The 24,818-nt window shown below is 41.9% G+C and overlaps 2 protein-coding genes across 4 annotated transcripts in view; both read left to right on the top strand.

Annotated features, from left to right (window-relative positions):
• Window positions 1–15,985, top strand: part of rfng (RFNG O-fucosylpeptide 3-beta-N-acetylglucosaminyltransferase) — a 29,604-nt gene extending 13,619 nt beyond the window's left edge. Inside the window, exons 9-10 of one of the 2 annotated variants that reach the window (XM_077625981.1) lie at window positions 15,691–15,762; window positions 15,931–15,985. In XM_077625981.1, coding sequence (XP_077482107.1) covers window positions 15,691–15,762; window positions 15,931–15,934 — 76 coding nt within the window. In that variant the 3' untranslated portion in view covers window positions 15,935–15,985. Of the gene's footprint in view, window positions 1–92; window positions 10,534–15,690; window positions 15,763–15,930 lie in introns of those variants that run through there. The other variant, XM_077625980.1, reaches the window with a different exon arrangement.
• Window positions 15,685–24,818, top strand: part of dcxr (dicarbonyl/L-xylulose reductase) — a 14,285-nt gene continuing 5,151 nt past the window's right edge. Inside the window, exons 1-8 of one of the 2 annotated variants that reach the window (XM_077625982.1) lie at window positions 15,685–15,762; window positions 15,931–16,009; window positions 18,618–18,715; window positions 18,794–18,948; window positions 21,311–21,353; window positions 21,464–21,563; window positions 22,397–22,461; window positions 24,634–24,751. In XM_077625982.1, coding sequence (XP_077482108.1) covers window positions 15,958–16,009; window positions 18,618–18,715; window positions 18,794–18,948; window positions 21,311–21,353; window positions 21,464–21,563; window positions 22,397–22,461; window positions 24,634–24,751 — 631 coding nt within the window. In that variant the 5' untranslated portion in view covers window positions 15,685–15,762; window positions 15,931–15,957. The other variant, XM_077625983.1, reaches the window with a different exon arrangement.

Here is a 24,818-nt window from a genome sequence, read left to right as displayed (position 1 = left end):
AAGATAAAAGAAGAATGATGCAAATATTTTATTCTTACTCCGTTAGCATACAGATTCACAAGGATTTACAAGAAATCTTTCACATTTCTCAGGTTTAAGACAGTCCACTGCCAACTATATCCTGATACTAATTGGTGTCCAAAGCCCAAACCTCATGCCAGAAACTGACTTCTGCGGTAGCTCTTCACCCAGCAACAACAACAAAAACATCCATTCATTTTCCGTACCACTTATTTTCAGAAGTGCCACGGGGCTTCTCATCCAACTATGGGCACCAGGCGAGTGAATTGGTGACCAGCCAATCGCAGGGCACACGGAGACAGACAACCATTTGTGCTCTCGCTCGTACATACTTAGAGGCAATTTTGAGTGTTCAACCAGTCTACCATGCAAGTTTATAGGATGTGGGAGAAAACCGGAGTATTGGGACAAAACCCACGCAAGCCTGGGGGAGAACATGCAAACTCCCCACAGGAAGATCTCTGCCCGGGATCGAACCCTCGAGCTCAAAACTGTGGGGCCAATGCGCTAACCACTCATTCACCCCGCCTCCCTTCATCCGTACCACGTATCATGGTTAGTGTTGTGGGGGTTGCTGGAGCCAATCCCAGCTGACGAAAGGCAGACAACACCCTAGACTGGTCGCTAATCAGTCGTAGTGCAGACAAAGAGACAGACAACCATTCACACACAATCTTAATGCCATCGATCGAGAATAGATCCCACGCTTGCTCGCACCGAAATTAGGCGAGTGACCCACTACACCAGTGGTGGCCAACCAGTCAGAGACTAAGAGCCACTTTTTTTACTGTGTTACTGCAAAGAGCCACATCATACATGCGCACACACAGACCTCTGCTCAGCCAGATTTATTGAAAATGACCCACAGCAAGATAATGACAGTTATTTTTTTCAACAGTTAACATTGTGTGCACTGTCACACACACACACACACACACACACACACACACACACACACACATAAACTCTCAGTTAAAGCAAGTCCACAAACAAAAATATAACAATTTTCAATGACATTTTTCTCTTACTATGCTGCTTAGTGGGACTTCTGGCATTCCTTGTCCTGAACAATCCTCCTCAAATCTGGCTTGTATTCCGTTGTTGCCACTCGAAGCAACTCTTTCACATGAGTGTCAGTCAAAACAGATCGATGCTTTGATTTCACATGTTTCAGGGTGGAAAACACAGACTCGCAGACGTACGTTGACCCAAACATCGACAGGATCTTTAGCGCAGCTCGTTTGATGTTGGGGTATTTTTCCATCGGAACACGTTTCCAGAACTCAATGGTCCCTTCCCTGAAAACAGCTTTCAGTTGATCCTCCTCACAAAGATCAATCATCTCCAACTCCGCCGCAGCCTCATCTGTGACGAGCGGGATTTTCAAACAGTCCATCTCCGCATTAAATGGGTCGACAAGGAACGTAATCTGTGGTCTTTTCAGTTGTAGATCGCGGAAGCGGGTCACAAAGCTTTCGTGCAAGTTTTCAATCAGCGTTGCATATCTGTCTCTTTTCTTTTTCAGGGCGGCACTGGTGACATGTTCACTGGCTTTCAGCAGAGTGGGAAAATGCGTTAAATCTTTTTTTTGAATTTGCGTCTTGAACAGTTTCAGTTTGTTGATAAACGCAAACACACATTGCACGAGGTCAGGCAGCGCCGTATGTGGCGATAGTGCGGTATTTGCTGAAGTTGGTGGATCTCGTGAATCTAGCGGTCGGGTAAATTAATCTCTTGAATGGGGTTGTTACGGTGTGTTTGACCATGGTTTACACTTACGCCTTACGCCAGCATATCGCTTAAAGAGCCGCATGAAATCAGCCAAAGAGCCGCATGCGGCTCTAGAGCCGCGGGTTGGCCACCCCTGCACTACACCATCAGGCGGCCTCAAAAAAACAAACCCCATTAAGGAGTTACTGAGTTTTTTTACTTTGGGAATTTATCACAACCAACTCTCTAATTCAGATCTAACTTACCTCCTACCACATCAGTGTTACATAAAAATATTTTAAACAAAGTTGTGGCATTTATATTATTCACTTGTATATTTTTGACGTTTTTAGTTTTGTCTCTTGTGAAAATTAAGTCAAAATGGAGAATTGTAAAAAAAGGAAAAGTGACAGACAACATCTAGTATAAAATTTTGGTCAAAGTAATTATATATATGCAAGTCATGGCTTTGTTAGACCTGATAATCGAGGGGAAAAGGATACCTCCTTTGGTCACCGTCCCTGTGTGACGACTGCAACATCTGTTATGCGCATGACCTGCCACACTAATAGACCCAAGCATTGGTCTACAGAGCCTTATAAAATAGCCATACACTTTTTATAATTAATGTAGATGTTCAAGCTGTTGCTATGTTTGAGTTTTTTTACTTTTGTCTTTTCCATTTGACACAGACACAGCTAATTTGAGATTATGCGTCTCCCTAGTTTGTGCAGTAATTTCAAAGCAACCTCCTCTTTGTACAGCCAAAAACTGACACTGCTTTCTCGTTCGTGCTTAAAAAAATACAAAATTAGTGTGATGACTCGCATATGAAGTGTTAAATCTGCATTTCCACATTTAACAAGGGTATAACTGTCATCACATGGAAGGACGGGGGAGTTTGATTTATTTGTTTTCAAAGGTACTGGCATTTAAAAATGTCTGCCACCACTGAAGATGGCCACTTCTAGGAAATACTTACTTTTAACTGTATTTTTCCTCCAGTATTACATATCAGAAAAGTTGAATCCTGTATTCACCAAGATTCCTTCTGTGGGTGTACACATGATTAAAGTATTGTCTCTGCATTTGATTTTGCAGGGATATGTGCTCTTAGTGTTACGGTCGTAGCGGAGGACCCCAAAGCAGGCAAATGCAGGAAGCTGGATGTGGAACTTTCTATTTATTGAAAGCGTCCAAAAGACGGGGAAAGGCACAAAAGGAGCAGCGTAGGCGAGTCGTTAGTTGTAGTGTGAAGGTCGGTACCCGAGTGGTCTGTAGTGGTGTCCAGAACGAAGGTTACTCTACGTGGGGGTGAGATCGTGGTCAGGATCCTGGGAACAAAAGAAGAGATCAGAGATCAGGAGAGGCAAACAAGGAGTTACTTAACAGTAAACTGTTTAAGACGATCCAGCGGCGTTGTCATGCTCTGGTCGGCTTTAAATAAACTTCTTGCTGACTGATTAATCACATCTGGTACTGCTTAAGCCATTAGGCGCTGGACCAGTGATTGGATGGCAGGCACAACCTGACACCAGTCTGGTCCTGGGCCTGCAGTACTGCCTCATCCATGCAGGCCAGCTGGCACGTGACGTAGGGCCTCCGGGTAGTTATGGCGGAAGTCCCGGATGAGTGATGGGCAGAGGATCTGGTGGGCTGGAATCCAGCTGCGTTCCTCCGGACCATAACCCACCTAGTCCACCAGGTATTGCGGCCCCGGCGGCGAACGTCCAGAAGCTGCTCCACCTTGAATGCTGGGCCCCTATCAATCATCAGCAGAGAGGTTGGGGGCGGGACGGCGGGGGATAAATGGCTCCTCTCGACTGGCTTGACTTGGGAAACGTGGAAGAAGGGGTGGGTGCGGAGGTTTGTTGGGATCTTGAGGCATACGGCGCACGGGTTTATCACCCGTTCAATCTCGTAGGGGCCGATGAAGCGGGGGACAGCTTCCGGAACTCGGTCCTAAGAGGGAGGTCTCGGGTGGACAGCCATACCTTCTGACCGATGACGTAGGCAGGTGTGGGGGCACGACGGCGATTGGCCTGCCTGTCTCCGGATGCAGAAGGAACAGCATTGTAGCGTAGCCCGGGCTTGTTCCCAGATACGGGCACATCTGGTCAGGTGTGCTTGGACGGACGGCAAGGCAATATCTGCCTCCAGAGAAGGAAATTTGGGAGGTTGATAACCGAGGGAACACTCAACCGGGGACAGGTTGGGAGAGAAATTAGGGTGGGAGTTATGAGCGTATTCAATCCAGGGCAGCTGGTCGCTCCAGGTGGTAGGGTTAGCATGGGCGAAGCGCTGCCCACAGCTGCTGGTTAGTGTGTTCAGACTGACCGTTAGTCTGAGTATGATAACCAGAGGAGAGGCTCACTGTGATGTTAAGGGCAGAACAGAAAGCAGACCAAATGTGAGAGGTGAATTGTGGATCCCGGTCAGAGACGATGTCAGCAGGGATTCCATACAGACAGAACACATGTTGTGCAAGTAGGTCGGCCGTCTCCTGGGCTGAGGGTAGTTTGCGCAGGGCGATGAAGTGTGCGGCTTTGGAAAATGGGTCAACTCAACAATGGTCAGAATGACTGTGTTACCCCAGGACTTAGGACTTAGTGGTCGTGACTTCGACACGTTGACAAAGTCAATCGCAACGTGAGACCACGGACGACTAGGAATCGGCAGTGGACGGAGTGGACCGGAACTTGGCTTGGTGCAGGACCTTCTGCGGGCACACACGTGTCAGGCAGACACAAAGGATCGCGGATCCTCCCTTATTGTTGGCCACCAAAAGCGTTGGCGTAACACTGCCAGTGTGCGAGCAACTCCAGGGTGGCAGGTCAAGCGGGAAGTGTGGGCCCATTCAAGCACCTTGGAACGAACTGAGGTTGGAACATAGAGGTCTTTCTCCGTACCTTGTCTTGGATCCGTTTCAGAAGCTTTGGCACTCAGTACCTCAGCCTCCAGGCCAGTCCTCATACTTGCCACAATACAGGAGGGAAGTAGAATAGTCGGGGGCTCCTCCCGAGTTGGAAAACGTGGGATAATGCATTGGGTTTCCCCTTCCTATAACCTGCGACATAAGACAGTAAAATTAAATCTACAACAGAACAAGGTCCACCTGGCTTGGCGAGGGTTCAGCCTCTGGGCTGACTTGATATGTTCTAGGTTTTTGGACACAAAGTGACTTCTCAATTTTTTCAAAATCAGTGAAATGACGACAGAATTCTCTGTGCATGTCGTCCAGTGATTTGCAGTATTTCTTCACGTCTCGGGCCTTCTGCATGGCCAGTGTGGGGAAATGAGCGAAAGATTTGTTTGAAATTTGCCTGGAGAAAAAAATCAACTTGGATTTGAAGGCTCTCACATTTGTGTACATGTCGTGCGCAAGCTGCCTGCAGCTTAACGTTCGGTTCATTCATATGCGACAATATGTCCACAGCAAACGCAAAGTCACAAATCCAGTCATCACTCAGCTCGGGAAATTCGTCGGATTTCCCCATTAGCTTCAAAAGCAAACGAATCTCTTTTGAGATCCCACACTCGTTGGCACACTTTCCCCAAACTTAACCAGCGGACACGAGAGTGGTAAAGTAAGTCCTGGTGATCCGCATTGGTTTCCTCTAGGAAAGTAATGAACTGACGGTGGTTAAGTCCCCTTACTCGAATGAAGTTAACACGTTTTACAACTGGATCCACGACATGATTAAGCTGCAATACAGACTTCCACAGAGCTTGTTGATGAATGATGCAGTGAAGAAAAATAAAACCCTTGTCGATGTTTTCTTCTTTCACCTTATCTTGGATTCTTTTCAGTAGCCCGACGTTTTTCCCAGTTAAATTTGGCGATCCATCCGTGATGACACTGGCAAGCCTTTCTCCGAAGGCGAGTTTTTGAAAGAATGATTGGTAGTCAGCAGATCTCTTGTGTCCGGAAAGCAGTCATGTTTGAAAAATCAGTTTATCACGCAGGACAGTGACTCGCTGTGGAACTGTTTGACGAAGATTTAGTCAGCGAGTTAAACAAAAAGGCGTAGTTCTTTAATTTATATTCACTAGCACTTGATGAAAGCAACGACGTTAAAGACACTGCTCAGCTCCTAATTTTTATCCGAGGGATAAATGACAGTTTTGAGATAACGGAGGAACTTTTGAGCATAGAATCGCTGAAGGGGAAAACGCGAGGAGAGGACTTATGTGAAAAGGTGTCTGCAGTCATCGAGAGAATGAAGCTGCCTTGGAGTAAACTTGCTAGCCTTGGCTAATTTGAATGCCAGCAAAAAACTTGCCTTGGTACTTGACTCTTGAATCGCAATTTGTCGGTGAAAAAACTATCTGTAAATTAGATGCTAACTTCTGAGCAGTAGCCGCCCGTTTTTGAGTTGACTGCTTGCTAGAGTAGTTAGCATGCTTTGTGGCAAAGTCACGGCTGATATTGAACTCTTTGAAAACTGCAACTGTTTCTTGGCATATCAGACATACAACTGTTGATCGTGCATCAGTAAAAACATATTTTGTTGTCCACTCTTTTTTAAACACTCGGCACTCAGTGTCCACTTTTCTTTTCTTTGATCCGCTCATTTTTACCGAAGGGGGAAAATGGCAGCTAGAAAGTTACACCATCTATCGGGGAAACGAGGGTATTGCAGGGGAAAGGGAAATGAACGAGGTCATTGATTTTTACTATAATTTGGACAAGGTCGGCAGGCCGGATTAAAAAGACTAATGGGCCATATATGGCCCACGGGCCATAGTTTGCCCATGTCTGATCTAGACCAGTCGATCACCGGATAGTGTTCTCTCAGCCAAGGAAGACCCAGGACAATGGGGGTCTCTGGACAGTCCAAGACATAAAAGCACGCCATCTCCTCGTGGTTGCCGGATAAGCGGAGGAGGATTGTATCCATCCGTAAATTTACTCTTCCTAAGGAACGCCCAGCAGCCTCCCTGCCGCAAACTGGGAGGTCAAAACACATTTCCGCAGTGAAGTCGGCATAAAAAGAGCATATGTTTGAGCCCCTCTCCCACTTGGCGCTAGCCCATGACATGGCCTCGCCGTGAAGACAGGCGATCCTGGCTCGATCCGTGCTGTAAGTGAGACTTTGTTGTTCAAAAACTAAACTGCACTGAACTAGAAATGGCGGACATGCACCGAGGTCGCCATTATGTGGGGCGGGCGGCGGGACCACAGGTTCGTGGAGCGGCAGCGGTTATAGTCTGAGTTGGCGAGATTGGAGTAGGTTGTTGCGTTGTCCTTACAAGGGGTAAAGGCGTGAGTTGTGCCTGCAGCGAGTGTAGCCTTTAGTAGATCTTAGATACCTCAGTCAGGAGGAATTGAATCGCCTGGCTGGTCAATGAGTGGTGCTATTTGATCAGCGGGGGTTTGGTTTGAGCCCGTTAGGTTGGTGCAGCCAAGTGAAATACCTTCAGTCCAGTTGGGTTTGGTTTGCCCGGTACATACTGGTGCACTGGGCATCGACCAGTAAAATGAGCCATTTGGAACAATTTGCACAATTTTCCAGTTCTTGTCAGTCAGACATGCTTGTGTTGCTTTGCTCAAGAGGGGCCTGATTCTCCCCAAGTGATCACTTGGTTTTTTTTCATCTGAAACATCAAGGTCGTTGACGACCTTGATGGATTGTCTCAATTTGTAAAACCGATTTCTGGTCATGGATTCTGGCACAATTTTTGCTCTTCTACTTGAGGCCCAATATATTTGAATGTTTGGATATCCTAGACAGCCCATTTGGTACGTCTTTGGGGAGACATTGAGGCAAGGATACAAGGAATAGGACCCAATCGCAGGGAAGCAGGCGAGGACAAGGGAAGTAGTGCTCATAACAAAATTTTTATAACTTAGGCAGAAACAACAAAGACTTAGGTATCAAACCGTTAACATCGTCCGGGGGGCGTCCGTGGGTGGGCGAGGTCGAGCGAGGAGCTTGGACGGGCGAGGTCGAGCGAGGAGCTTGGACGGGCGAGGTCGAGCGAGGAGCTTGGACGGGCGAGGTCGAGCGAGGAGCTTGGACGGGCGAGGTCGAGCGAGGAGCTTGGACGGGCGAGGAGTTTGGTCAGGGGCTCGAGCGTCCAGGCCCTCCTTCCGCTTCTCCCTGTGGCGCGGCGCTCGCCGCCTCCTCCGGGAGGACGGCACAGCACGCCGGCCGCCACGTGGTGGTCCACTGTAGATGGCCAGCCGACACGGCGAATCCTGGTAGGGGTAATCCAGGTCTGAGTAATCGGAGGAGTCTGGGTCAACATCCTCCGGGGGAGTGTATCGCAGTCCGAATCGGCTGAGGAAATCACTGTCCGAGTCCGAATCTCCAGCACACAAATCAATTAGCTCCCGGTCATCCTCACAATCAGAAAATTCAGAGTCCCAACCGACATAGATGTGGCGTTCCAACGGGGCCGATGGAGGCTGGGGATTCTCCCTCCATTGAGGAAAAGACTCACTGGAGTTTGAATTCAGATAACTCGGGCGATGAACTGGGGGCGTCGGAACTTGGATATTCTCACTTGGCTGTGCTAGCGGCCCAGCGCGACGGAGTGAGCGAAGGGTCGGTTTAAAGGTGTAACTTGAGCTGGGATGTTTGACTGGGGTCGATGGAGGCTCAGAATTACCTCCTAGTCAGGATTCCTCCGCTGCCAAACGTCTCTAAGGTGTCCACACCACGGCGTAGTCATTATAAATTCCCTAAAAGATTTTGGGGAGCTTCCCGCTGAGTCTATGGGGTTTAAATAGACACAACAGGAACTAATTTTGAATGAGGCACAGCTGCGCAAGCACAACGGCAAGGCAGGAGGGACAGACAAGAGTATGGAAATGAACATCAGAACACAGGGAGTAAGCAATGGAAAAACAATAACAAGCTAGTCCTAACATTATGTAAATAGAATTCCCAAAAAATCTCTTCATTTCTTTAGGTGTGGTATTTAACGTTGCTCCAGACACAAGTACTTCATGCTGATTTGTGTACAGGGCCAAAAACCAGGACCGAATACTAGAAAACAGCATAGAAACGATGAGATACACAAGTAGCACAGGTCTAGGCAGTGTTGTGATCACAATGTTGTTCATCCAGCAGCCAGGCTTTAAGATGATTTGCAAAGAGCTTCAGAGACGGAAGTTCACGTATGGTAGTTGTTACTGAGTTCCAGGTATGTGAGGCACGAACAGAGGTGGTTTGATTAAATGCACTATTTGTGAAGGGAACTACACAGTCAACTCTTCTTGAACCAGCTGTATTTTCATTTTCTAACAACTATACCATAGTTTACGACGACACTTGAGATATGCTAAATACCTCAAATATTTAATAGTAGTAGTCAGTGTAAAGATATAGTTGGCTAATTTACATTTCGGTATTAGTCTGTATGCAATCGTATTTCGACCTTTTGGTTTAAATACTGTAGTATGCAGAAACACACACACACAAAGGAATTGTATAAAAAAAACAGATCCCGTTTTTAAAACGTTGAACTTAACAGTTATGTTATTGCATATAAAAACATGCGCACACATGCGAGACTCATTGTTTAAATTAGCACAGAGTGCTCTGGCATCATACTTAAGTAAGCAAATACATGAGATATTAAAAGCTGCATCAGAGCCCCAAAAAATACTTCAAAATATGGTTTTACGATGGCACGAAGGACAACGAATAAAATAGGACATGTCAGTCTGAAACCAAACAAACGCCATGAGTGACTTGTACGTAATAATGTAATGTGGGCTTTCCAACATGGATAGTTATGACTTTAAACTGTCATTGGGTCAAGATTCAGTTTTTACTGCATGTATAAGCTACCTTTCTATGTTATAGAATCCTCCTATGCTGAGCCCGAAGTAGATATACCTTCCCAAAAAGTTCACATTTACACCATAATTGATCAAAATAGAAATCTTAGATTTAGATCAGTGTTACTCTCACTCGATCTGCCTTCCCTTGGCGATCAACGTATTGAGCACAACATGGAGTAACAGGCTATTTTAATGTTTATTTTTTGCTCTTGTAAATTCAGTATTTTGGCTGAGCAATGTGCCTGGCTTTGCCTCAGTGGTACGTGAGTGGTTAAAATTACTGCATTTCCATTTTGTTAATCTATATGTAAAATTATCTATGTACTGTATATTTTAATATGTTGCTAAAACAAATGAAGGATGATGACTCAAGAATGAGATGAGGTACTTGCATGAACTTAATGAATGAACTTTTCTTTATTTTTTAACAAGCCAATCCCCTGCATAAGTTGATTTCCCCCAATGTTGTTGACTTCAGAAACACCCACGTTTATTGTCTTTGCAATATTTTGACTGGTCATGCTTTTTTCTTAATTTTCCGCGTTAACTATGCATAGTGCTTTTAAACGCAACTTTGACTCTTTTTTTTCCTATGAGATTGGATTTTGCAGATCTTTATTGGCCAATATCAACCACATAACAAAATGGGTCTGATTTTATTTTAACTACTGTATTTCTGTTACCAAATACATATAAAATTGCAATGATCATCAATACACTTAACTGATATGTTGTAAATACAGTATTACTTCTTTTTCAAAGTCCAATCCTGAGATTAACATCAGGTTCTATAACCCAGCCTTTTCAAGAATATGATATCCTGTTTTACAGTATACTAATTAGTTATTGGGTCTAACATTGCCATTGTACCAATCAGTGTTGTTTTTTTATTTTATTTTTATAAACTTGCTCACAAACGGCAATCTAAATGTGTCACTGCAGGTCAGTGCTTGATGTCTTCTCTCATTTATGCAATGTTGTTTGATAAATAAAACATTTTTGCGTCACGCTTTATGACTTCATTTTTTTTTAAACAACAAAATGCTAAATTAATTTCAATTCCTTTTCCATACCGCGTATCTTCATGAGGTTCCCGGGAAAATGCTAAATTGTTTCACTTAATTAATTTTGGAAATGTTTTCATCTGGTAATATGTTTACTGTGCAATGTGATTGAGGTATGTAAAGAAGATGTACACCACCTCTTTATCAACCCGCACGCTCAGCACCGGCTCGCCCTAAGGCTGTGTTCTTAGTCCACTATTGTACAGGACTACAGATTCACGCACCCTGAGAACATTGTGTAATTTGCGTATGTCACAATGGTGGTGGGGATGATCAGAGAGGGGAATCAGATGGCTGACAGAGATGAGGTCCTTAGATTCAGGTGGAGGTGTGCTCTCAGTAATTTGGCGCTGGAAATTTCCAAAACCAGGGAACTCATACTGGACTTCTGACGAAACAAGGCCGCTCCTACCCCCCTGTATATCAACGCTGAATGTGTGGAGCGAGCGGAGACTTTCAACTTCACTTGGGCAGCAAACACCACCACACTCGTCTAGAAGTCGTAGCAGATGCTACATTTCCTGAGAGTACTCAGGAAGGGGGACCAACCGGTCAGGTGTGAAAAGGAAATCGGTCCTGTCTAATTCATTTTCATATTGATCATAGTGATGGACATCAACGCTCCCACCAGTCGACTACAGTAAACTACAAAGCTAAAGAACCAAGGCTTTGTTCTACTGGAAAGCACAATGCAATATCAGTGCAATATCCATTAACATTAATTCATTAAACACTCATGGTAAAAAAAAACTGGTCGTGGGTGTCGTTGTCGTCGCCCCAGCTCTCCACGTTGTGGCTCAGCTGGTTGGCGTCGTCGTCGTCATCGTGGGGCCCTAGCTGCTCACGTTGTGGCTCTGTTTCTGGTCGTTGAGGCGGAGACCCTTGGCGCTCACGTTGTGGCTACCCTGATGGTGGTGGCCGTCCTCGACGTTGTGGACACAGCCATAGCTTGTGATAAGTTTATCATTAGGTATACTTTAATCAAATCAGAGAGACATCATTTGACATACTGTAGCTACAAACTTGCAAGGAGAATCATCCCCTGGCATCGTCTTCGCCACCGGGATATTCTGAAGAAACGGCATCCTCTGTCCATTTTGTTGGCGCATAATCAAAACACTTAAAGTAATCTGATTCCAACAATTGCATAAGCTAACCGAATAACACCTTTAAGGTAAAAAAACAACTGCATACAAGGTGACCCGAGCGGATCGGAAACCAAAAACAACTGAGTAAGAATTTGCACAAATAAGCATATAAGGTAAACAGAGCGACAGTATTTTTAAACAATATGCGAGTATTTTCGGAAGTTGATTCGATTATCGCCATCTGCCGGAATCCAAGTCAAAGCAATTTAAGAGTCCTTCGTAGATCTTCATTGCAAACTCAGATCAACAGTCTTGGAACCTGGTGTCCTGTTCGGCCAATAGTCCTGAAAACAATTAAATGGCCTCGACAACAGCTGTGGGGGAAGTGTCCTCGAGCTTGCTCGGTCCCAACTTAAAATATAGCCCAAGTTAAAATATCGCTTCATTACCTATTAATGATTAATGAACATATAATAACATCCCAGAATAACCCCAACAGCTTGGCTCTTTTATTCTCACTTCCACCTTCCCTTTTAGCTGGCGTTTTTAAAAGGAACCCATCAAGGATTGTTTGCTACAAAATATTACGAAAATGACGCACACAAATGTCCTCACAATAGAAAAACGCACAGCCACTTGCCAAGTTGTCCGGGTGCTCCTCTTGTATTGGAGAGCCAGCTCCGTCACGCGTACAACACTCTCGTGTTTTTCGACTGTTTAGTGCTTAATATCGATTGCCCCTTTTCCCCTTAATCCTGCAATGACTAACGCAAAAAAAACATGGAAAAAATGCAACGCTCCGCCCAGTGTTCATATATATCTTTGCACAAGGGAGATGCGGCGAGAAAGACAGTGTGCTGAAATCATAAGCAGCCTCTCACATCTCGGCCACCTGGGTGTATCGTATGCTTGTACAGTGGTACCTCGAGATACGAGCTTAATCCGTTCCGGAACTGAGCTCGTATGACGAGGTTCTCGTAACTCGAACGAACGTTTCCCATTGAAATGAATGGGAAACAAATTAATTCGTTCCAACCATCTGAAGAAAACACCAAAAACAGGATATTGGATTGGAAAACATGTTTTATTTCTTATAATTCACCATCTATTAACAAAGTAATAAATAACGAGTGGTTTGATAGTAATAATGTGTTTAATAGGAGTAAAATTAGACACATTTCGCGGAGGGGAGAGAACAACACACACGGAGGCGGAGGGGGGGGGACTGTTCGGGGTGACTTTCTCCACGGCAACATTGCACTCTTAAACGAACAAACAAATTTAAATTAACTTGGATAACTAAAAAAACAGACACTCAACCTTTAATGTAACTTCAAACAAAACTAAATTCTAAATTAGTTGTAATCTTTTTTACCTTACTTAGTTCTACGGGTTGACACCACCTGGCCGCTCCACCGAGGTCTTCAAAACAAACGCATCAAGAGTTGTTTGTTTTTGTCTACCCTTCAAAATATTTCGATAATGTCGCATACAAATGTCATCATAATACGATGATGTGCGACCACTTGCCAGTTTGTCAGGGTGAATCGTTTCTATAAAATCCGAAACCTCTTGCTACTTCGCGAGCATGTCTTTGATATCTTTTGTAGCCGCCTCTTCCACCGCCTCCTCGCTACTAAGTTCCGGCAACAAATGTTCACGCTCCTGTAGGTCGATTAAATCCTGTGTCATGAGTTCTTCGTGGTGCTCGGCGATTAGGTCATTCACATCTGCCTCATCAAGTGCTCTTTCCAAAATTCACGAAGGGTTAGCTCTGTGTCATCTGTCACATCGAAGCATTTCTTGAATAAATTGTACACCAGTAGTGGCTTAATTTTACAGTCACCGCTGGCATTAGCACACAACGCTAGCGTTAAGCGGTCTTTCATAGGTTTGTGTCCCGGTAATGCCTTCTCTTCTGCCACGATGAATGTTCGCCTGGGCATTTTTTTCCAAAAAAGACCAGTTTCATCGCAGTTGAAAACTTGCTGGGGGTGTAATTTTCCTGGGCGGTAATCAAGGCAAATGTCTTGATAAATTCCACCGCAGCTTTCGAATTGCAACTCGCCGCTTCTCCGTGTCGGATTACAGAGTGTATTCCAGATCGTTTTTTAAATTTTTCGAACCAGCCATGACTCGCTTTAAATGTTTGTGAAGTTGTTGAAGGCTCTCCTTTCGTTGATATCAAATCTATGTAAATTCGGCTGGCTTTTTCACAAATGGTAGACTCGGCCAGGCTATCTCATGCTAATTGTTTATCTTTTATCCACAATAAAAGAAGGTTCTCCATCTCGTCGTGAATGTCACTGCGCCGGTGGGAAATCATAGATAGTCCTTTGGTCGGCCTCTTCTCAATAATTGCGTCCCTCTGCTTAAGGATGGAGGATATGGTTGACGTATTCCTCTCGTATTGCCGAGCGAGCTCGGTAACACGTACCCCACGCTCATGTTTTTCAATTATTTCGCGTTTCATGTCCATTGTCAACGGTCGCCTTTTCTTAGCAAAACTTTGCCGATCCATTGTAATACGTATTGTTTACCTGGTATGTAAATGTAGACCAAGTGGGGGGAAAACGGGTGTGGAAATGCAAAGTCCGCCCACCAGTGCTCGTAGACATATTTTTTACACGAAAGAGATGCAAAAACAAAAAAATGCCGTGGCGACCTGGCTTGGTCGCATCATGAAATTTTGACCGCATCACGGGCGAATTATTCGATCGAAATTTCCCCCGTAAGACGAGCATTCCGTATGATGAACGGTCGTATGACGAGGTACCACTGTATCTCAAAATTTGTCTCGTATCTCAAGACAAATATTTGCTCAGAATTTTACTCGTATCTCAAATTGCTCCTATGTTGGGGCACTCGTATGTCAAGGTATTACTGTATTTATGTCCACTGGCAATAACACAAAAATGAAATAAAAATGTCAAAATGTGTCTCGTCCTATGTTCTTCTTTTGTTTGTTTGTTTTTGATCCAAATACATTGATTTCAAATTACAAAAGAGAATTATGGCCAAACAATCAAAGAGAAATAATAGGACTTACATGAACAAACTCGCATGTAAGCCTCCCCACGTATAAGTCGCACTATTAAAATTGCCTTAAAATCGTTGAATTTTACAATTTCTCTCGTATAAGCCACCCCGATTCACAATTTTCCCCTCCATATTTATGGGTTTAGAGTACAAATGTGTTACCTTTAAGGGGAAAATCTCAAGAAAAATCGCCCATGGTATTTATGAGATACTGCAGGGGTAGGGAACCTATGGCTCGGGAGCCATATCTGGCTCTTTTGATGGGTGTATATGGCTCTCCGCTATCCTGTGTGGTAAAATATGGCAACCGCTGGTGAGAGACCTAAGTCCCGAACGCACCAATGTGGCACGGACACTATCTCTAACACCTTTTTAATCATAATTTTTCTTCATTGGACTCTTCTGCATGCATACTCTCATTGATACTCATTGATTAGAAACAGTGAAACATTACCTTTTTTTTACTTTCAAAGTGGTGAAATAATTAATTACTAATTAATAAATGCACACATTTTCATGTTTTTTTTTATTTATTTAAATTCTCAGTATGGCTCTCAAGGAATAATGTTGGAAAATATGAATTGTTTATGGCTCTCTTCATCAAAAAGGTTCCCGACCCCTGAGATACTGTATGAATAAAAAGCACATTATTAGGGTCAATATCACAAGGAATTATAATTCATCCAGTAATGGTTGTTTTCTGACTGAAAAACTGAAAATAACCAACAAATAGTAATTTACTGTCTACTGGTGAAAAAGAGTATAGCAACGTTGTAAGTCTTGTGCGTATGTGCCCTTGATTCAGTCTTTTTTTTTTTTTTTTTACAAATACGGCTCTTTTCCAGAGATAATTCGGTAGATTTATTCAACATGTGGTTTTCATTTATTTGTCGAAGTCATGTTTTTTTCTAACTTTATTTGAATAAGTGAGCCGCAGACAGAACACACTTTGACCTTTTCCCTTTGAATTTAGGGACCGAGGGACGGCACTTCCTGAAGAAGGAAAAGCGGTGCAACACAACCTACTTTTCGTGTTGAAGGCTTGGTAAGCACTCAAGTTTTCAACCTCTGCTCATCATGTACATTTAAATAATTCTTATTGCGTGTTTTGGTCTGTATTATGCGATGTGACGAGTCAAGAGTGGTCGTATGTTGCGTCCCTTCGTTCTTGGACTGAAACAATAGTGAACTATAGTTCTCTCTTGGTCTGCAGCTAGTTTCATGTGGACTCGGATCCAGTATGGAAATTTCATTCAAAGGCAAAGAAGCTCTAGTCACGGGAGCAGGAAAAGGTAAATACGAACGTTAACTTTTAACTACTGTCAACCTAAGACTACATAAATCTGTATGACTGACTACAAAAATCATTATATGGACTTCAGTATCCTTATGTGAATCAGCACCAACAAGAAATAACATTCAAATACACTATAAATGTGTGACACAAAATACACTTTTAAATCAATAATGTTATCAGGAAATAATAGTATGTGCATACAATAATCTTTGAAAAGAATTAATATATGTACACTGAAACTGCCTTCCGTGCCAAGTTCAAATATTCTTCATCTGGCTTTAAAAAAACACTAATTCTTGTCAGCACAGTTATTTTTTCCAATTATAACGTTACGATTATTAGAGGCAAATCTGGTGCAGTTTGGTATTTCATTCATTCATTTTCTGAACCGATTTATCCTCATTACGGTCGCGGGGGTGCTGGAGCCTATCCCAGCTGACTCCGGGACAGAGGCGGGGGACACCCTGAATTGGTGGCCAGCCAATCACAGGGCACGAGGAGACTGACAACCATTCATGCTCACACTCATACCTGGGAGCAATTTAGGGGTGATATGTCCAATTAGCCTCCCATGCATGTTTTTGGAGTGTGGGAGGAAACCGGAGTACCTGGAGGAAACCCACACAGGCCCAGGGAGAACATGCAAACTCCACACAGTTGGACCGACCTGGATTTGAACCCAGGATCCCAGAGTTGTAAGGCCGACAAGCTAACCATTCAGATGCCAGGCCGCCCATGTTATTTCAAGCTTCCTGAAACATTTCAGTTGTGTTAATATTGGACTATATAAGTAAACATCATTTAATAATTTTTTAAACATTTAATATTTTCTTAAACATAATTTAATCATTTAACTTTTGCATAAGTTTTCAGCATTTTTTTTATCCCCATAAATTGTGAAAAAAAGTGTTTATGAACTTGTTTTTAAGGTTACACCAGAAGAAATGTTTATAAAGTGGAAAGAATCAAAGAGCACAGGGATTAGCCGTAGCATTTGAGATTAAACAAATGTCCAGAAACTACCTAAAGAAAGTGGGATTAGTAGCACCACAGCCTCTTAAAAAGTGCAAATTTGTATGGCAAGGCATAATCTTGTGCTCAGACAGAGACAAGAATTTTGATCCAGCATTCAAATTGGATTTTGCAAAATTTACCAATTGTCAATAAATACTATACTATAGACTTGTGTGTGGAAATATTAGTAAATAACAATCTTTTTTTGTAAATCTATGTATTGGGTAAATCCAAATATACAGTCATACCTTGCGATATGAGTTTAATGCGTTCCAGGACCGAGCTTGTATGTCTATTTACTCGTTTCTCAAATCAACGTTTCCCATAGAAATGAACTAAATACATATTAATTCGTTCCCACCCTCTGAAACAAACACCAAAAAACAGGATATTGCAATGGAAAAACACATTTTATTGGTTGTAATTCATCATCTACTAACAGAGTAATAAATAACTCGTGGCTGTAATGTTTAATACTAAAATGACATTATTCAGTACAATGCGGACTTCGTGGAGGGGAGAGAGAAAGAGACTTGATGGAAACATCGTAACATAACAAACTTAAATGAACTTTGATTCCTATACACTTTTAATCTCACTAAATTTAAACCTTCTTGTGCAATAACCAAGGTAAAGAGGTTAATGTATTCCACCGTGGCTTTCGAGGCAAACGTCCTGCTTCTCCATACGTATTGGCGAGCCAGTTCAATCACGAGTACACCAATGTTTTTCGATTTTTTCGTGCTTAATATCGATTGTCATCATGCGGCTTTTCTTCGCACTACTCTTCATTGCACCAGCTTGTTTTGGACCCATTGGGTTTCCCTTAATTCTGCACTGACTAACGCAAAAAAAAACACGGAAAAAATGCAACGCTCCGCCCAGTGCTCTTAGATATCTTTGCACGAGGGAGATGCGGCCAGAAAGACAGTACGCTGAAATCATAAGCAGCCTCTCGCGTCTCGGCCACCTGGCTGTCTCGTATGCTCTTATCTCAAAATTTGTCTCATATCTCAAGGCAAATATTTGCTCGGAATTTTACCCGTATCTCAAATTCCTCGTATGTCGGGGCACTCGTGTGTCAAGGTATTACTGTATTGGCAACGCCACTGTCTTTCACAAGTTATTTAAGGGAGGAAATGCTGTTTGTGTGTCGTTTTATTTTTGTAATTTTGGGTGTGCTGTTTCAAAAATTGACCATTAATCATGGTGCTGCAATAGTAGCACGTCTTCAGTGTTACAAATATTTTGCAACTACGTATTTACTCCATATTTGAATGAAATGTTTACCCCCTCTCCATCTTCTTAGGTTTTGTTGCAAATTCTTTCAAAGTTCCAATAAAACAAACGACAATAATAACAAAAACAATAGAAAATCTAAGTTGAAAAAAGTGATAAGAATCATAACAGTATGAATCAGACAATATGAAAAATAAAAATCCTCATCCTCTTTTGGAACAGATAACTCAGCGCTGATGCTCCTTGATCATATTATTTGTTTACTTAATAAACTACACTATGATGGAGTGCTATTTTTCTACATTAAAATTCACGCAATAATGATTTTTGTATATCGGTATGTGTCTCAGGGATTGGCAGGGCCACGGCCCTGGCTCTGGCACATTACGGTGCAAACGTCACTGCACTCACACGCACACAGTCTGACCTGGACAGTCTAGTGAAGGAGGTACATCATAAGCACTATTATTATTTCTAAGAAATATTTATTTCTTACATACTTGTTTTTGTGTGTGTGTTTTACTAGTGTCCAGCCATCATCCCTGTGTGTGTAGACCTGGCAGACTGGAAGGCCACAGAGGCGACTCTCAAAAATATTGGCCCCTTTGATCTGCTCATCAATAATGCGGCATGTGCCAAACTCCAGCCATTTCTTGAAGTCACGCCTGACCAATTTGATCAGTAAGTCCTTGGGTGTCAAACGGATTCCGCAAAGGGCTGCACTGGGTCCTGGTTTTTCTTCCAACCAATCCAGTTATGACAGTTTAACCAAGGAGGTGTCTTCTAAAAATAAGTAACACCAAAGTTCCCTCTAAGCTGCGCAGTTGCGCACTGGTTGCACACTCTGAACGCACAAGAAAACCTATCCAGCGCAGTGAACTCACTGCAAATGAATTTAGATAGATAAGTATAACTGCGGTATCATTTAGCTGTGTAATTCAGTGAGTGACAGGTGTCCTGCAAATCATAGGATACGATTCAATTACGCTACGCAGCCAATCACAGCATTGACAGTATACTTGCGCATGTACAGTGGTACCTTGAGATACGAGCTTAATGCGTTCCGGGACTGAGCTCGTATGTCGATTTACCCATAGAAATTAACTAAATACAAATTAATTTGTTCCAACACTCTAAAAAATCACAAAAAAACAGGATAATGGAATGGAAAAAACATTTTATTTGTTCTAATTCGCCATCTATTAACAGAGTAACATAACTAGTGGTTATGATGTTTAATAGTACTAAAATTAGACGGATTTCACGGAGGGGAGAGAGAGAGGGACAGCGAGAGAGAGACTCATTTTGCACAGCAATGCGCTCGTAACATAACCAAATTTAAATGAACTTGGATTACGATACAGACACTGAAAAATAAATGTAATCTAACCTTACACTAAACTCAATTCTAATTTTGTTTTACATTTTTATACCTTCTCCCGGGTTGGCTCTATTTTCCCCGCCTTCACCCTGACTTTCAGCTGCAGTTTTTAAAAGGAACCTATCGAGGGTTGTTTGCTTTTGTCTTCCCTTTAAAATATTCCGAAAATGATGCACACAAATGTCCTCACAATAGGATAACGCACGACGACTTGCCAACTTGCCTGGGAAGTAGTACTCCTCTCGTATTGGCGAGCAAGCTCTGCCATTCTGCACTGACTAACGGGGAAAAAAACCTGAAAAAAATGCAACGCTCCACCCAGTGTTCATAGAGACATTTACACAAAGGACTTGCGGGGAGAAAGACAGTGCCCATGATGTTCTTATGAGCAGCCTCTCACGTCCGCTGCATGCTCGTATATCAAAATGTGTCTTGTATCTCAAGATAAACATTTGCTCGAAATTTTACTCTTATCTCAAACTGCCCGTATGTCGGGGCACTCGTAAGTCAAGGTATTACTGTATAGTATGGCGAAGTTAAGTGACGCCAATGCCAACTCTCCTGAAGGGAATGTGATTCGTCGACTCCCCAAACCAAAGTAAAAAAGAACTGCACTTCTTTTAAGTTGGAATGGCTGTCGGAGTATGCCAATAGAAGAACAAGTGGTGAAACTGGGTGAGATCTTTTCTTTTTCGAGTGAGAATGGTCTGCTCTGCAAAACATGCAGCGAAGCTACAGTTGTAAGCGGGTTTACCGATGGAAAAATATGGAGTAAATGAAGCTAGACAACTTCAAGCAGCACATTCAGCAGAAAAGTCATTTGAATCAGAATGAAAGTGAGAAGGACAGACGTGAAAAGTAAGGTAAAATTTAAGTCAGATTTGTGCATATTCTAGTGACACTTATCAAGATGTTTTATTTATGGATATTAATGATTACATTTTATTATGACTCACTATGGACCTAAGTGTGTTCAGGGCATTTGTCTGTATGCCCAGACATGAAAAATTAGAGGGAACATTGAGTAGCAACTTAGTGCTGTCATCCGCTTACACTTTCAAAAGGTATGCTCTTGTGCTGTTTGAATAAAAACCTGCACCCACTTCGGCCCTGTAATAACTGATTTGACTGACCTGAGTAAGACACAGTGTCGTAACAAAGTATTTGCCCCCTTCCTGATTTCTGTGTTTTTTTTTTGCATATTTATCACACACAGTTTTCAGACCATCAAATCAATTTGTGTATGACACAGAGACAACCTAAGGAAAGAGAAAATGGCCCTCTGAAAAAGTAACTATACCCCCCTTTTTTTAAATCACAAAATAACTGACATCCTAATTGTAGGTAAGCTGAGTTCAATTTCACAGGCCACACCCACACATGGTTACCACCATGTGTTGAATCAAGAAAACACCTAAATAGAATGTGTGAGACAAAGTAAAGTAACCTACAAGATCAGAGCATCATGCCAAAATGTTTTTCTCTCTTTTTTGTCTAGTGAGTAAACCCTGGGTCAAAGGTTTTAAAACTCTTTTCCATTCAGCTGAATGGTACAAAGTATCAAAGTTCCTGACCACAATGTATCGTTTTTAAGCATTATGGTTGAAGTTGGCAAACATAACGGATTATTAATTAAATTTGACAAATATCTTTTACTTGTAGGTCTTTCAATGTGAACGTGAAGGCGGTGCTGAATGTATCACAGGTAAAGATAAAAGTCATGGTAACTGCACGGCTTTTGTGCTGATCCGAATGCTCCTTTGGCTCCAAACTGTTTTTACTGAATCAAAGAAGGCTATCCTATCTGTGTTACAGATTGTGGCTCGTGGGATGATAGCAAGAGATTCGAGAGGCAGCATTGTAAATGTGTCTAGCCAAGCGTCACAATGTGCACTCAAAAACCACACAGTCTACTGTGAGTCAACTAATGTTCCATCTTTGTGTCTTTCGAAAACTTTCGAGAAGTTTTTGGTCTTGTCTAGATCAGTGTTTCCCAAACTTTTTTGAGCTTCGGCACACTTTTTCCATTGAAAACAATCTCAAGGTACACGACAAGCTGAAAACGTTTTCATGTTGCCTATATTAAGAATATAAAGTCATTCTCATCAAAGTTTTATCAACATGAATCAAATCAACACCAAAATTTATTCCAAAATCAAACTTTTCACACTGACCTAATGTCCCAAAAAAACAAAATTCTGGTTCAAGTGATTTAAAAATAAGTAATATAACATTTTCAATATCGCAATTTTATGACTTTTTCCTCCCAACATTAAATAAATCTCCTAATATTAAGCGAAAAGCAGTGTTATGCCTACGCAGACTTTACTTCGCCAATGGTTGAACCCTCCAGTTCACATAACAAGAAAACAACTTAAATCTCATAACATTGACTTTTTTTTACTCCCAATATTACTTAAATCTCCTAACATTACACAAAGAGCATCTTAACATTGACAAAAGTTGAAGCCTGTGAAATCAAACATTTTACGGTTCACTTTACAAAAAATAATCCACAAAATGACTTTAATCTCATCATATTACAATTTGAATATTACAATTCTGCAATCTATGATTTACTCTTCATCATGTTTTGATTTTAATCTCGTAATATTAAGATTTTCTACCTAAATATCACATTTTTTGACTGATAATTTCTCGCAGAACACCTGACCATTGCTCACGGCACAGTGTTTAGGAAACACTGGTCCAGATGTAGCACTCATGCTTTTATTTAATTTCCTTCAGGTGCAACTAAAGCAGCTCTGGACATGTTGACTAAAATGATGGCTCTTGAACTGGGACCCCATCAGGTACTCGGCGTTAGCAATAATTATGGCAACAAATATCTTACTAGAATTTATTGTAGGCGACAAATACCCTTTATTCAGAATTAAAATGACATAAATTTTAAGGACTATGAAGATTCAAAAAAATTTTTTTCATCTGCATCTGAGTTATTATAACAATTGACCTTTCGCAAACTCTGCCCCAAAAATGCCTATTTACCAATCAAATGTCCTACGTTGTAAGGGACAATCTCTGTCATGCATTACCATTCCTCCATTGTCGCAATGCTCTGTGGTTAATACATGCTCTACCTGACTGCCAACTGCCATACAGCCTCAGAAAGGATCGAAAAGTGGCAGTCGTCTCCCAAATAGTGAAGGGGTTGGAGATTGTCACTGGTCAGTATCACATTCTCATGAGCTAATTTAACTGTTGTCTCTTGTCTATTGATGATAGGTTTATTATTAATACACTTTAATCAAAACAGGGAGACATCATTAACATACTCTGGCTACAACTTGCAAGGAAAATCACTCCCCACTCGCCTTCGTCCAAGATGATTCTAAAGAAACGGCATCTATCTCTGTCAATTTAGTCAGCGCATAATCAAAACATTTAAGGTAATCTGATTCAAACAATTGCATAAGCTAACCGAATAACACCATTAAGGTAAAAAAACAACTGCTACAACAATCTCATATTAGATCGGAACCAAAAACACCTGCGTAAAAATTTGCACAAGTAAGCATACAAAGTGACCCGAGCGGATCGGAAACCAAAACAACTGCGAAAGAATTTGCACAAATAAGCATAATAATTTCTTTATAAGGTAAACAGAGCGACCATATTTTTAAACAATAATGTGAGTATTTTCGGAAGTTGATTCGATTATCGCCATCTGCCGGAATCCAAGTCAAAGCAATTTAAGAGTCCCTCATAGATCTTCATTGCCAACTCAGATCAACAGTCTCGGCCTGGAACATGGTGTCCTGTTCGGTCAATAGTCCTGAAAACAATTAACTGGCCTCAAAAGCAGCTGTGGGGGGAAAGTGTCCTCGAGCTTACTCGGTCCCAACATAAAGTATAGCACAAATTAATTTATAGCTTCATTACCTATTAAATGCTTAATGAACATATAGTAACATCCCAGAATAAACCCAACACTTGAGTGCTTAAATAAAGCAGTTAGGTGATAGCACATTTTAGGAGGATCTAGGCAAGGAAGATGATCACCTCCAGACTACTGAGGGACTGTGCGGATCATCTTGAAAGAGTGATTCTGCATATTTAACCTCAGTCTCAGTCTGCAGAAGGTCCCCACCGTGTGGACGTCCAGTGTGTGGCTCCAGTCTTTTGCCTAGGTCTACAATGTCTTCTGTGTCTGTCTTGTTACTGCAACCAAGGAAATTTCCCGAATATGGGATGAAATAAAGTTCTAATCTAATCTAAACCTGACTATTCCCCAAGGTTGAAGCTTGTGAAACCAAATTCAACCAACAATGTTAATCTTGTAATATTACAATGTATAACTTAATTATTGTAATCTTATGACATAAATCATGAAATTTTTCATTGTATGACTTCTTGGCAAATAATTTACCACGGCACACCGTACCATATCTCGTGACACAGCAAGGTGGTTGGAAAACATTGCAATGAACAATCTCAAAAAGATTCATGATAAAATGAGGATGGTGATTTTTTTTTAAAAATCATTATATGATCCTTTGCCATTTCGCCCACCCGTTTCAGCAGTAGAAGAACATGACTGGTCTACAATTCTGCACTGGTCATATCTCAAATAAAAGTCATGCTGTTAATCTGATTTAGTTCGAAACCTGTATGCTATTGTGGTAATGGTTGTAGTTTCCCCCTTCACTAAAAATGTTTATATTTAATTTAACCCTCCACTGAATACCTCTGTCTTTATCTGGGGGATATTGCATTGGTATTGCTCCTAACCAAATCACTAACATACTTGGATACCTGCTTCCCTGCCACAGATTATACCATCAGAATCGCATTGCTTGAATTTTTATTAGACAAGCAATATCTCACCCTTGTCGAGCCCCTCATGGGCATTTGGCAAAAATGCCTAAATAAAATAGTAAAGTAGTAAAGGATTTCTTTGACTAAATTCCCTAGTGTGATTATGGACTTTTACTAAAAAAAATCCTTTGTTGTGTTGCTCTCAGATACGTGTGAACAGTGTGAACCCCACTGTAGTGATGACTGAAATGGGCCGACGAGGTTGGAGTGACCCTGAAAAAGCCAAGACCATGACATCTCGCATTCCACTTGGACGCTTTGCAGGTAGGAACAATTAAACTTTGTAATTTGATTTTACAAACACCACAATGTGTTTAATACTCTTTCTTTT

The sequence above is a fragment of the Stigmatopora argus genome, chromosome 18 (assembly GCF_051989625.1).
Source record: "Stigmatopora argus isolate UIUO_Sarg chromosome 18, RoL_Sarg_1.0, whole genome shotgun sequence".
In the NCBI taxonomy this organism is placed as follows: Eukaryota; Metazoa; Chordata; class Actinopteri; order Syngnathiformes; family Syngnathidae; genus Stigmatopora; species Stigmatopora argus.
The sequence above is the reverse complement of the archived record's forward strand: the minus strand, read 5'-3'. Positions and strand labels throughout refer to the sequence as shown.